This window comes from Pyrgilauda ruficollis, unplaced genomic scaffold (genome assembly GCF_017590135.1).
Source record: "Pyrgilauda ruficollis isolate IOZ18807 unplaced genomic scaffold, ASM1759013v1 scaffold90, whole genome shotgun sequence".
Taxonomy (NCBI): Eukaryota; Metazoa; Chordata; class Aves; order Passeriformes; family Passeridae; genus Pyrgilauda; species Pyrgilauda ruficollis.
Window position 1 is genome coordinate 1,703,252 of NW_024531044.1, and position 13,473 is coordinate 1,716,724.

The 13,473-nt window shown below is 39.9% G+C and overlaps 1 protein-coding gene across 2 annotated transcripts in view; it reads left to right on the forward strand.

Annotated features, from left to right (window-relative positions):
- Positions 1–11,198, forward strand: part of NBAS (NBAS subunit of NRZ tethering complex) — a 160,805-nt gene extending 149,607 nt beyond the window's left edge. For both annotated transcript variants that reach the window (XM_041489177.1, XM_041489178.1), the window contains 2 exons: positions 2,932–3,060; positions 10,437–11,198. In XM_041489177.1, the coding sequence (XP_041345111.1) occupies positions 2,932–3,060; positions 10,437–10,712 (405 nt within the window). In that variant the 3' untranslated portion in view covers positions 10,713–11,198. The remainder of the gene's footprint in view (positions 1–2,931; positions 3,061–10,436) is intronic.
- Positions 11,199–13,473: the final 2,275 nt, after the last annotated feature.

Consider the following 13,473-nt stretch of genomic DNA (forward strand, 5'->3'; position numbering starts at 1 on the left):
GAATGCTTTCAAGTGCTCACTGCAGAACAGAAACCCACTTACGTTGCTCTGAGAAGTGTTGTGTGTGATGACTTCCTTCCTGGGCTTGGGTTTTCAATTCCAGTCCAAAGCAGCCCTTTAGTCATTAGTGGCAGTGATACAAGTTGATACTTGTACTATTTGGACAGTCTTCCATGGCTGGCAAGCTGTCCAGTCCCTTCCTGTGGAAAAAGAAATGCAGTTGTTGGAATGGGTGTTCCTTCTTCAAGAGATTAGGGATTTTTCTGTACTTGGGTATGGTAGTTAAGACTGAGTGTGTCTGCTAGACATGCTACCATCAGGCAGAAAGTTATTCAACTTGTCCAGCTGGTTTTGAGAGGGAACTGTTACCAAGCAGGGTAAAATTGCTCAGATTATGTATTTTATGACTCTCAGAATTTTTCTGAATATTGCTGTGAATACACATTTTCAAGGAAAGAAGAAGTGTAGAGTGAATCCATGACTTTTCATTTCAGTAAGTTTGCTGGAATGGCACGTATGCAGGTCAAAAGAAATCCAGTGGAATATGAAATTACCAGAAGTTTAATAAGCATATGAATGCTCAGATGAAGCTTAATGTATTTATTTAGTCTTCTTATTCCTTGATCCACATCACATCATTCACAAGAAGCATGCCTATTCCACTAAATTGTGAGGAGCAGCTGTTGACTTCCTCAAAGACAGAGGCCCTGCAGAGAGACCTGGACAAATCACAGGGATGGGCAATCACCACCTGTGTGGAGTTTAACAAGGGAAAGTGCTGGATTCTGCACCTGGGATGGGGCAAGCCTCGGTTTACAGACTGGGCAATGAGAAGCTGAAGAGCAGCACTGCAGAAAGGGACTGGGGATCCTGGCTGATGGCAAGCTGAACACGAGCCAGCAGTGCCCCGGCAGCCAGGAGGGCCATCCCTGCCTTGCGGGCATCAGGAACAGTATGGCCAGCCGGGCAAGGCAGGGGATTGTCCTGCTCTGCTCTGCACTGGGGCAGTTTTGGGTGCCACAATAGAGGACATTAAAGTATTAGAGAGAGTCCAGGGGAGCACCATGAGGGTGGTGGTTAAGGGCCCTGAGGGGAAGCCGTGTGAGGAGTGACTGAGGTCACTTGGTCTGTTCAGCCTGGAGGAGACTGAGGGCAGACCTCACTGCAGTCACAGCTTCTTGTGAGGGGAAGAGAGGGGCAGGCACTGATCTCTGCTCTGTGGTGACAAGGGACAGGACCTGAGAGAATGGCCTGAAGTTTTGTCAGGGGATTTAGGTTGGATGGTTAAGAAAAGGTTCCTTCCCCAGGGGTGTTGGGCACTGGAACAGGCTCCCCAGGGAAGTGGTGACAGCACCTAGATTAACAGAGTTGACAAAGCATTTGGACAATGCTCTCAGGCATGTTCTGTGACTCTGGGGCATGGTCCTGTGCAGGACTGGACTGGACCAGGAGCTGGACTTCGGTGTTGCTTGTGGGTCCCTTCCCACAAGCAAACTCAGTATATTGTGTGATTCTAAGCATCGACAATCAGTAGCAGTACTGAATGTGAGTGTAAAGGAACAAGTCTGAATAAGAGAGCAAGGCTTGCCTTAGTGACTCCTTAGTGACTCCGAGCTTAGTGTGGTGGAATATATCCTTCTAGGCTGTTTTTCTTGAAGGTGTAAATTTAGAAAAGACTGAGCAAGTACAGCCAGAGAGCTCCCTGTCCCAAGCAAAGCTATGTATCTGTGCAGTACATTACATTTGGAGTATTTAATGTCTCCTCATCTTCAAATAATAATTAGGCTTTTATGCTCACAGCTGCTGAAACTATGCTACTAAATGTGTGGATCTTCTTGGTCATTAAATTGTTACAGTTATCATTAAAGTTCAAAAGACATAAAAAATACATGACTTGCATTCTCTTAGCTTAATATTTAGCTGATGAGCTCCTTTGACAATTGCTCTCAAATTGTTAGAGTGAAACAGAGAGCATCTCTTAAGAGATGGATACCATTTTCAATGTAAGTACCATACAATATCCAGAGTCCCTAGTGTAAAGTGCCTTGGAAAATGGGACATCTCTGATGGGCCTTGTTGGGAAGTGGTTGTGACAAGCAACCTAAATTCTCAGAAATGACAAAAAGGGAAAGGGAAGTTATAATTTGATTTGTAATATAATTTGTAGGTTGAAATACTTTTTGACATATAAATGGACAAGTCACTACAATATTGAGGAAAATAAAACTGCTCACTTGTAGGACACGTTGTTTGGCTGCTTAACTAAGGGAAAAGGTAAAGTTTTGGAAGTGCTCAATAGATTTGTTGAGGGATGTTTTTGTTTTTATTTTAGAAGGTATTTTCTGGCCAGTTTTGTCTTGAGTTGTGTGATGCTAAATTTATGGTGTACTATCAAATATAGGAAACTAGATGAATGGCAGAATTTTAATTTGCTAAACCTTAATTGTGTATAAAATATTGTATAAAATTTTGAAGCTTTTTGCAACAGAAACATTATTCAATTCTGGTATGTACTGTTATTTCCTCTTTATTTATTTCTACTTTTCTGATTGCATAATTGAGTTACAGAATTGTCACAGGTGTCTGTCAGCCTTTCTTCCTGTGTTTTGCAGTATTTCAGTAAGCACAAATATGTTAGTCCCACAGAGAGCTGTGGGACTGCTGTTATTTTTCAGTAAAACTCCTGGTTGTAATGGTGATTCAGTACTTGCCTTGTCTTAATCTTACAAATGTTGCACTTTAACCAGTTTTCCACATTTTTAAAATTTGTTCTTTCTGGTTTCCAAGGATGTGTTTCTAACAGGGAGTTCATTGGTTGTGGAAGTGTGGTTTTCATTTTGTATTTGACATAAAATTTTCATAAATTTTATTGTGAATGGTGATGTTAGTATCTTCAGAGATCACGCTGAGAGAATTTACTTTTTATTTCAGTGTATAAAAGAATTATGTTTGCTGCTGCTTAATCAGTCCCTCCTGCTGCCATCCCTGAAACTGCTGGTAGAAAGCAAAGACCAGGACCTTCATGCTGTGGCACTGGAGCAGATAACAGCTGTTGCTAAGGTATGAACAGTTGAATGAACCACCTTTCAGAGGCTGAGGTAATAAGTTAGCTCTTTTATCTTGGTGTAGGAAGCAGAGACTGCTGAGACACTTACCATTGTTAAGGTTTTCCACAGCTATTGTGTCCACAGTGAGCAATAACACAGGGCTGGTAAGAGCTTATACATACTTGAGGTGATTAAACCTCCTAGCACTTTCTTTAAATACTTGGTGTGCTGTTTTATGTCAGTGTGGTGGAACAGAAGCGATTCTGATACATGAAGTAGATTGTTACCTCTGTGTTCATATTCCCTCACTTTGGAGTTTTTCAAGTGATAATAGTATGTCAGATGACTCAGCTTGTTTCTGACAAATGTGGCATCTGTTTATATACACTTGGAGAGCTGTTATGTCACTGGTTTTGATGGGATGGCATGTTTGGGGACTTTCCTGCCATTCTAAACAGACTGGATGCCAGAGTTTCTGGAGAAGAAATCTGAATACTGTGTTTTTCTTTGGACAAGAACTGGAAGACATTAATGCATATTTGTCAGTTGCTATATAACATTACATAACTGTCTTTTCCCTCTGTATTTGCTTTTCAGCAAAGAAGGAGCGCCTAAAAAGATGAAACTTAGTCTCCTAACCACAAATTATCTGAGTTTTTTACAAAACAATTGTATAAATATTAACCACCAAAACAATAGTACATTGATTGTTTCTTTTACCACCTGCAATTTTAGATTTTTTTTTTCTACAAAACAAGGCTTTTTGGTAACTTTTAAACAAGATTATCTCATTGAAAAGCAAACACAAATCTGATAATCTGATATATGCATGTACTTTCTCATCTCTGTGTTCATGTTAGCCTTTTAAAATTGACTTCTTTGACTAATTTTGAAGCTTGTCAGCAGGAATAAGTGTCCAAGTGCATTTTATTTAACTATTTTTAAAGCATAATGCTGTGCAGTAGCACTTTCTCAATGGTTACTAATTGTATTGCTCTTGAAACTGGCAATTTCTTTCTAGTGTGCTCCAGCTTTCCTGCATTCTAGGCTGATTACATTATATTGGAGTTTTAGGGCCAGGAACCTTATTAGTTTCTTGGTAGTATAAAGCACTTTGTATACCTGTGCATGCCCAAAATAATTTTGGGTTTTTTTTGCTTTCTTATACAGGAGGCAGCTTGATAAGTGGTTTCTAGTTTTTTCTTCTAAATTCAGTATTAATTTGAGCATATGGTTCTGTAAGAGTGCTGAATAACCTGGAATTTTTGAAGCAGTTAGCTTTGGTCTAATATGTTACTTTAAGTCAATGAAGATTTAACTGTTGACTTTATTGCATCAGGCATAGAGCTTAGCCAGTACCTGGAATGTGACAATGCTGGAAAAGCAGCCAGTACAGAAGAATGCTGTGCTAAATGTAAAAGCTGTTCCTATATTGTATAAAAAGTACCGCTTGCTCCTTGTTTTATATGCATCTCTTATGATTGCATTACTTGCTGTTGTACTGAAAGAGCATATATTACTTAGCTATGCCAGGGTTGTTTATTCAGTATCATTTTCTGTGCATACTTTTTGCTTTTTAAAAAACAGTATTCAGGCAGTTAATGCTTTTTGTCAAATTCTAAATTAATTTTTCATAGGAAGACCATTTCTGCTTACATTAAACAGGAAACAGACAAATAACATCTGGCAGAGGGGAATCATGGCTATTGATTCCCCGATCCAGAGCTAACACAGCTCCCAAACATGGCTGCGAGAAAAATACAGCACTTGCTTGCTGATAGGATGTATTAGTTAGCCATTTGTTGTATGTTGCTGACAGCTTTATGGATGTTTACAGTTAAGGATGATGCTGAAGTGCTGATACTAGAAATTGTGCAGCTTTTGCCTGTAATAAACCAACCAAATTTTTGTGTAAGCTTTTTCGAAATTGCAGACCCCTCTTTTTATTGTGTATCTTTAAATGAACTGCCACTTGTCTTTTCTGAGTAACAAATATAACTGTTCTTCCCCTATGTTGTGTACTGTGTGAGTAATTTAAAAACACAGTTTACATAAATAACCTTATTATTGGCAATAGAGCCCTTAAAAGTCAGATTGTTTTTGAGAGGGATTTCAGTGTTGTCTGTGCACTGTGCACTTTAAGAGATGAAAACTGATTTTTATACATCTGAGAGAGCAAGTAAATACTCTATTGCGTGTTGGTACCTATAACGTTAAAACAGCTAACAAGTGGGGGTTATTATAAGCAGTGCAAATACTTGTTCAATCAATACTTTAATAGAAAGTGGAACAAGAACAATGCTGTAGTCTGAAAAAATACCCTAGCTTTATTTGCATGTTATAATTTCAGTGATGAAGTACTGAATCTACCTTCATAATATGTTTTACTGAAAAATGTAATATGAAAAATCACATCTTTTGTGTGGAATAATGGAATTTCTAGTGTTCTCCAGTATATGCCATTTATGGCTATTCACTTACTGGGGCTTAATCTTTTAAAAAAAATAGTTCAATTATAAGCTAATGGTGATTATGATAAAATATCTTTATCCACTTTATTTTTCCAGGATTTTTTATGTCACTTGTTTCTTTACCCCTTATTTATTTGTTCTATAGATCTATACTCCAGGAAGGAATAAAAAGAAAAGCATTTACATCTCGAGTAGTATTGGAGAAGGGAATACTCTGGGATACAGCGGTTTCAGTTCTTTACTGCTGTTAGGTCATCAGCAGCCCTTCCCTTTCATAACTTGTGGATTTTCTGATGCAGAAGTTACAGGTGCAGTTTTGCCTGTTGGTAATGCCAGAGCCTCTGGATGCCTGCACAAACATTGCTGATGGGGAACTGGATCATCTAGTTACAAACCCTGCGTGGGCAGGGACACCTTCCACTAGACCAGGCTGTTCAAAGCCTATCCTGGCCTTGAGCACTTCCAGGGCTTGGGCATCCACAATTTTTCTGGACAACCTGTTGCAACCTCACAGTGAAGAATTTCTTCCTAATATCCAATCTAAACCATTTAAAGTAAGAGGATTGGTTTAGAGTGGGTATTTCCTCTTGTCCTGTCACTCCATGCTATTGTAAAGCATCCATCTCCAGCTCTATTGTACTGAAAGGCTGTTGTAGGGTCTTCCCAGAGCCTTTTCTTCTCTGGGCTGAAAACCCCAGCTCTATCAGCTAGTCTTCATAGGAGAGGTGCTCCTAAGATTGTCTTCATGACCTTCTCTGGACCCATTCCAACAAGTCCATGTCTTGTGCTGGAGACCCACCTGGATGCAGTACTTCCAAGTGTTCTCATAAGAGCAAAGGTACCACTTGAATGCCTACACCTCAGTGCTTGAAAGCAGATATTAACCAATACCTAAATAGGAAAGACAAGGGAAAAATGTCAGTTCTCCTTAATGTAATTATCCCCATTAGGTCTTGTACTCATAATCATGGACATTGTGTGTGGATATCATGCTAAATCTACACTGACAAATTCTGCTGAAGGAGAGACGGATATGAAAAATGAAAGCTGCTCCCATTTAAACCTTCCAGATTTAACTGTAATGAAAAATTTATCACCCTTAGCGTGGAGTTCTTGATAGGTGTAATGATGTTTCTCTTACATATACACTGATTCTGTCATTATTGTGGGTCATAGTTTATCCACACAATATGGAAAGTGGTTGGGTGTTAATTTGTGCAGAAGATAACCTGCACCTCTGAGGCCTCCTTAAACTGCAGTCAGCTGTATTCCATATGACTGGAACAGTGATTCTGGGATTAGCAATAGTCTTAGTTTTATGGCCTAGTTAGGGTCTTGCAAAGGCTCTGCATCTGCAGGCAGATCAGAAGTGATTCATTAGTAAGATCTTGACTGAGCTGTCTTCCCAGAAAAAACAGCTTTTTAAAACTGGGATAGTGTCATGGATTGACCCTGGCACAGTGCCAGTGCCCCCATGAAAGGTGTATTTCCAAAATGGTTACTGTGAGATGTGACCCGGGAACAGAACAAAGACCTCCTGGTCAAACCACGACAGATAGTAAGGTGGTTGGTTTTTACCTGCTGGGTTTTACTGTCTTACGGACTCAGAAGAGTGATTTTGAAAATGTGTGTGTTTAGGAGTCTGTATCGACTGTAGGCTAATATTTGGTATGTATGGCAAGTAAAAATAATTCTGGAGGTTGATTTCCATTAATATTTTTAAAAATGTAACATTTTGAGGATCAAAATGCCATCTGGAACAGCATCCTGGCTCGAACAGATGGAAGAATTACAAGTCTGGTGAGGAGTAAGAGCCTGTACATCTGCCCTATTCTTTCTCTGAAATATTACTTTCCAAACTTTCGGTTATTTTCAGCTGTGTGTATCTGCTTAGTAATTGCCAGTGGTTTTCTTTCTTGGTTTTGTGCAATTTTTCCTTAGACTTGGATGAGCTTTTACATCTTGAAGTATTATATGGCAGACAATTCAGCAGTGAAAAAAGCCTATTTTTTAAAAATTTCTCATAATCTGATCCCACTACACTAATTTGATGCTTCATATTTTTTACTTTCTTAATGAGATAATGTTTTTAGTTAATCCCTTTATAACTTTGGTGATGTTGCTATCTGCCCTATGCCCTCAAAGCCCTCTCTTTTTTAGATAGGAGAGTCATAGTTTTGCTGAGCAATTTCCTGCATAAAAAACTTACTATACTCTCTGGTGTATTTCTTTAAAAATACATGCTTTCTGTGTTTGCCTTTTATATTGTTTTAGTAGGTTTTTTTAAACTTTAATACTGGTTGTTCTGATTTTAAATTAATTTTAAATAACTGTAGTCTTAAGCTGCATTTACATTGATTTAATTTAAAAAAATCTTACAGTTCTATTTAAACAGAGCTGTTCAGTGTATAAGCTGTCTCAAGGTTTGTAAAGATGTATCAGTTCATTGACAATCTCTCTTAAGTTCTTATTTTTATTTAAACTAATGACTAAGAATGTCTCTATATGTGCAACTGATACCCCAAAAATTGACATGATCTGGAGCTTTAAAACTGGTCAGTTGAGCTTTCTTTGCTGCCTGTTTTTAAATGCAATTCTCATTAAATCCTGGTGTCTCTGTGTTCTTCCCACACCTGCCAGACTCTTCATGACTTACCAAAGAATGGTGGAACAGACAGTGGCCTTAGCTGCATGAAATGCATTCACAGGGTCTGGTTGCCAGTGTCTCCATCCAGTTGCCTGGAGACAACTAAATTAAAAAAGTTTTCTCTTCCTTACCAGGTCTTCTCACAGTTTGCAAGTCTGGGAAATGTTCATCAGTTTAAACCTACTGATCTGTTTGGGCCTAAGGATGAGCTGTGGGGCACAACCCAAGAGCCTTTTTGTGTGGTGTTTTGTTAGGTGGGAAACCACACTGATCTCATTTCTTTGTGAGTGCAGACAGGTTTCTCTGCTTGTGGGTTGCATGGGTATCTTCATTCCCATAGTATAGCTCAGATGATTACTGGTTTATGCTAGGAACAGTGTTCTTTCAGATTGTCTCTCTCAATTTTGTAGGTTTTTGGTATATAAAATCATGCTAATCTATAGCAGTTTTTCTTAACTGAATAGTAGCCTAAAAAAATATAAATTAAACCTTGCATCTACTCTCAGTCTCACTACTGTAATTACTATTTGCATTTTATGTTCATAAAATCAAACAGTGAAACCTTGTGTAAAGTCCCATTCTACATACAAGTTAAGAATAGAGCACACAGGGCTTTGAGGTGGGAGAGAATATCTCTTCAGTCCCATTTCAGAAGAGAGGGCAGCTGTTTGGATAATGTCATAGTGTGCTGCAAGATGCCAACACTAGAAGTTTTGGCATCAGAATTGTTTAGGTTAGAAGATACCTGTGAAGTCACCAAGTCCAGCTGTTAACTCAGCACTGCAAACTCCTCTCCAAACCAAATCTCAACCACTTTCCTGGGCAGCCTGTTCCAGTGCTTGACAGCTCCTTCCATAAAGAAATGTTTTGCTGATATCCAGTGTAAACCTCCCCTGGCACGACCTGAGGATGCTTCCTCCTGTCCTATCACATGTTAATTAGGAGAACAGGCTGACCCCCATCTGACTGTCACTTCCTTTCAGGCAGTTGTTGAGAGCAATAATTCCCCTGAATTCAGGGGAAATTCACATTTCCCCTGAGCCTCATTTTCTCCGAGATAAGCACCCCCGGGTCCCTCAGCAGCTCCTCGTATGACTCAGTCTCCAGACCCTTCCCCAGCCCTTTGCTCTTCTCTGGACGTGCTCCAGCACCTCAGTGTCTTTCTTGCAAGTGCGAGGCCCAGAACTGCACACAGGATTTGAGGTGTGGCCTCACCAGTGCCAAGTGCAGGGGACAATCTCTGCCCTGGTCCTGCTGCCCACTCTATTGCTGATCCAGGCCAGGATGCCATTGGCCTTCATGGCCACCTGGGTACACTCTGGCTCATGTTCAGCTGTTTCTTGACCCATTTTATTTAATGATCAGCCTGTCTTCAACAGGAAAACATTTCTGTAGTTAGCTTTTGGCAGTTACTAAATAATTGAAGACTAAGATTGGGTAGCCTAGAGGCTGGACATCCCTACAGTTCTTAGAACTGTTTTGTAAATTGGACCTTCTGTGCTAATTAGATTAAAAATGGCTCGATTGCAACTGTAAAGTATCAGTGCCAATCACCCTTTATGCAGTAGTCATGTCCTGTGGTCCTGTGTAGCAGTTGAATTGCTCTTCATGGTTGCTAAATAACTTATCATAGGGTGTATTTAAAATATTCTATAGTGTTATTTGTAAAGCTACAGACAAGATTCTCAAGAAAGTATTATGCTCTCATTTATCAAGTAACCATATTTTTTGTGGCATCCAGGATGTCTCTCAGAGGTAGCAGCTCTGTTTCACATCTTTCAATATGTTATATTCTTTTGAAAATCTCATCCTTGCTGTGGGTGCTGATTGAGTCTGTGAATGTTGCCTGTCATATTAACATGTGAAATGTAATGTAATATATTAATATAAAGTGACCAAAATGTAATATACTCTGCTCTGACCTTCCTCAGAGTGTCATTCTTGATATGGAGCTAAATAGCGTGATCTGTGCTGCACTGGGACTGAAAACCTGTGAAAAGTCTGTAAAGCTGGTGATGTAATCCCAGGCTGTTAAGCATTCTTATTCCTTAACTTTGTGCAGGTCAGATATTTATATTAATGTGGTAGAGTGTTAAAGACATATCTTTACATGTTCTGACATATGCAAAGCCTCTATGCCTGTAGTTAATCTGTGGGGAATACTCCTCTCACTTTGAAGGTCACACTGTCAGAACCATCATCACATGTTCTGGCTGAAGGCTGTATCTGGTAATTAATTTTGAATTACTTTGAATTTCTCTTTCTTTGCAGGTTGATGATTCCACTTGTGATGCTGAAATACTCTCCTTGCTCCTCAATGCCAAGCTGGTGGTGAAGTGCATGTCCACTGCCTTCTGCCCACGCCTTATTGATCACCTCCTGGCTAACCAGGGGCAGGGAGGCTGGGATGTGCAGGAAATAGCACAGCAGCTTAAGGAAGCAGGGTTCAGTGCAGAGGCCGGGTCTCTCCTGATGGCTCATCGAGGGACCCATCCTGCACTCAGGACTTTTACTACTGCCCTCCAGGCTGTGCAGCACTGGATCTGAAAATACTGGATTTATGCATTTGTCTGTATTTTTGCTGGAGATTTTACACGAAAGGGAGAAATTGTTGCTCTAGTAAGGTAACAAAGTGAGTTATTACCTACATTTTGTAGAAAACACACAGCACACAGTAAATTCCCGTATACTTCTAATTGTTTAAAAAACTATTGGTGCAGCCTGCATCATTCTGTTGTATGATTAGCCAAGCGTTGAATCTGATCATCCTTTCAGATCAAAGTTAAATGGTTACACTCAGTTGCATATAAATGAAACATTAGTAAGGTGGCAGGTTATATACAATTTGTCTTAATTTCTGTAAGTAATTTACTATTGTCATAATGTAAAACTAATGTAAAAATATAAAGATATATATGGAGCAAAAAAAGTCACAAGAGTGATTTTTGAGAATTTCAAAACCTTAAAATTCAGTATTGTGCAATGTTGTTATCACAGCTTTTGTTTGCTATAAATAAAATATTTTGCATTTAATGTACTTCTTTTTTCAGCCTTTTGGACAGATAAATATTTTCTTTCTTCAGCCCCTTTTCTGAAATTCCTGTCTCTCCTTAGTGATGTTTATTCATGAGGACAAGCTGAAGTCTAAGAGATATTTTTCTATACCATTTGAGAAGCCCCATCTTAAATCCTGAACATTTGTTGATACCTTTGTCAATGTACTCTCAAAGTATTTAGTTATATTTTTCCTGAGTTATGAAAAATTGCATAAATGTGTATATTTGCAGAATCACAGAATATGCTGAGTTGGAAGGGACCCATGAGCATCCTCGAGTCCAACTCCTGGCTCTGCACAGGACCATGTGCCTGAGAGCAGTGTCAAATTGCTCCTTGAGCTCCGTCAGGAGCTTCCCTTGGGAGCCTGTTCCAGTGCGCAGCCACCCTCTGGGTGATAAACCTTTTCCTCATATTTGACCTGAACCTCCTCTGACATAACTTCAGGCCATTCCCTCAGGTGCTGTCACTGTCACCACAGAGCAGAGATCAGTGTCTGCCCCTCTCTTCCCCTCACAAGAAGCTGTGACTGCAGTGAGGTCTGCCCTCAGTCTCCTCCAGGCTGAACAGACCAAGTGACCTCAGCCACTCCTCACACAGCTTCCTCTCACGGCCCTTCACCACCTTTGTGGCCTCCTTTGGGCACTCTGCAATAGTTTAAAGCCTTTCTTATATTGTGGCACCCAAAACTGCCCCCAGCACTCGAGGTGAGGCTGTCCCAGTGCAGAGCAGATCAGGACAATCCCCTCCCTTGCCCAGCTGGCCATGCTGTCCCTGATGCCCCCAGGGCTGCCAGGGCACTGCTGGCTCAGTTCGAACTTGCTATCAGCCAGGACTCCCAGGCCCCTTTCTGTGGCACTGTTCTCCAGCACCTCATTCCCCAGTGTGTCTGTGTCCATCCAGGGTTGCCCCATGCCAGGTGCAGAATCCATCCATTTTTCTTGTTGGACTTCAGATGGTTGATGATTGCCCATCCCTCTTGATTTGTCAAGGTCTCTACCTTCAAGGGAGTCAGCAGCTCCTCCCAGTTTTGTATCATCTGTGAACTTGCTCAGTATCCAGTTTCATGTTTATAGACACTCTTAAAAATAGTATTTAAATCTTTTGCCTAATCTTGTGTTCTAATTTTGATGTAATAATGTACAGAAACGTTGTTTTTTATAAGATCCAGGGGACATAAAACACATTGGAAGCAATCTAGAGTAATGTAATGTAACCTCCTACTTAAGGCAGGATGCCTGCATGGCTGGAGTAGGTTGCTCCAGCCTGCATTCAGTCGGGTCTGGAAAACCTCCAAGGATGACTGTTTTGGCTGTTCCTATGTTGAAAAGCTTTTTGTTTGTCCTCTTGGGATCTGCTTTGTTTTACCAGCTTTTACTGACTGTGAAAATGGCTCAGATGTCAGCCTTACTTCCCCCATTGCACAGGATTTGTTATGAGACCTTTTAACAATGCTTTAATTCTTCAGATTGTTAACTTATCTTTTGTGTTTGCTAGTCCCAGCTGTCCTTCAGTGTTTATGGAAGGTTATATCATCCATATATTAGCATGCATTCCAAATTCCAATTTTTATCATTCAGCTGTATTGCCTTAATTCTGTTCTCTTATGTTAGCAGTCCCAAGAGCCCCAGACTAGTAAAGCAAGTATATTGGAGTTGCAGAGGAGGGAAAGGAAAAATTTTAAATAAGTAATATAAGTGGCAATCAGTAGATGTGGACAAACAACATGTACACCTCCAGCAAGAAAACCTTGAGTTATTCTGTGGAAGATATTTCAGTACTTTACGGTCAAGCATTTTGGTCTGCAGGTTTTGTTCTCAGTTTGGTAAATCCAGTGCTAGATTTTCTGACCATTGCTGTTCAGGATCATGACAGGTTTGTGTTTAGTGTCGCTCTAAAACTGAGCTGTAGATAAACCTCTAATGAGTGTTATTGATCTCCTGTCCATTTTCTTATTTGCTGGCATTACAAATCCATTATCAATGCTTTCTTTGCAGAAAGAAAGAATAAATCTATTCCTGATTTATTCTGTATTCAGAACTTCCACCTGGAAGAAAAAGTATTACTTCAGTATATATATCCACAATTATCAGCCTATATTAGTGTATGTTTCAAAGAAAATTTAAGAAAAAAAGAGAAGAGGCACATAACAAGAACCTATATCCCAGTGCCAGCCTTTTAGTATCTTCTGTATTGTAGAATAACATTTAATACTCTGGGATTGAGCAGGATACATTAGCAGGTGCTGTTGAGT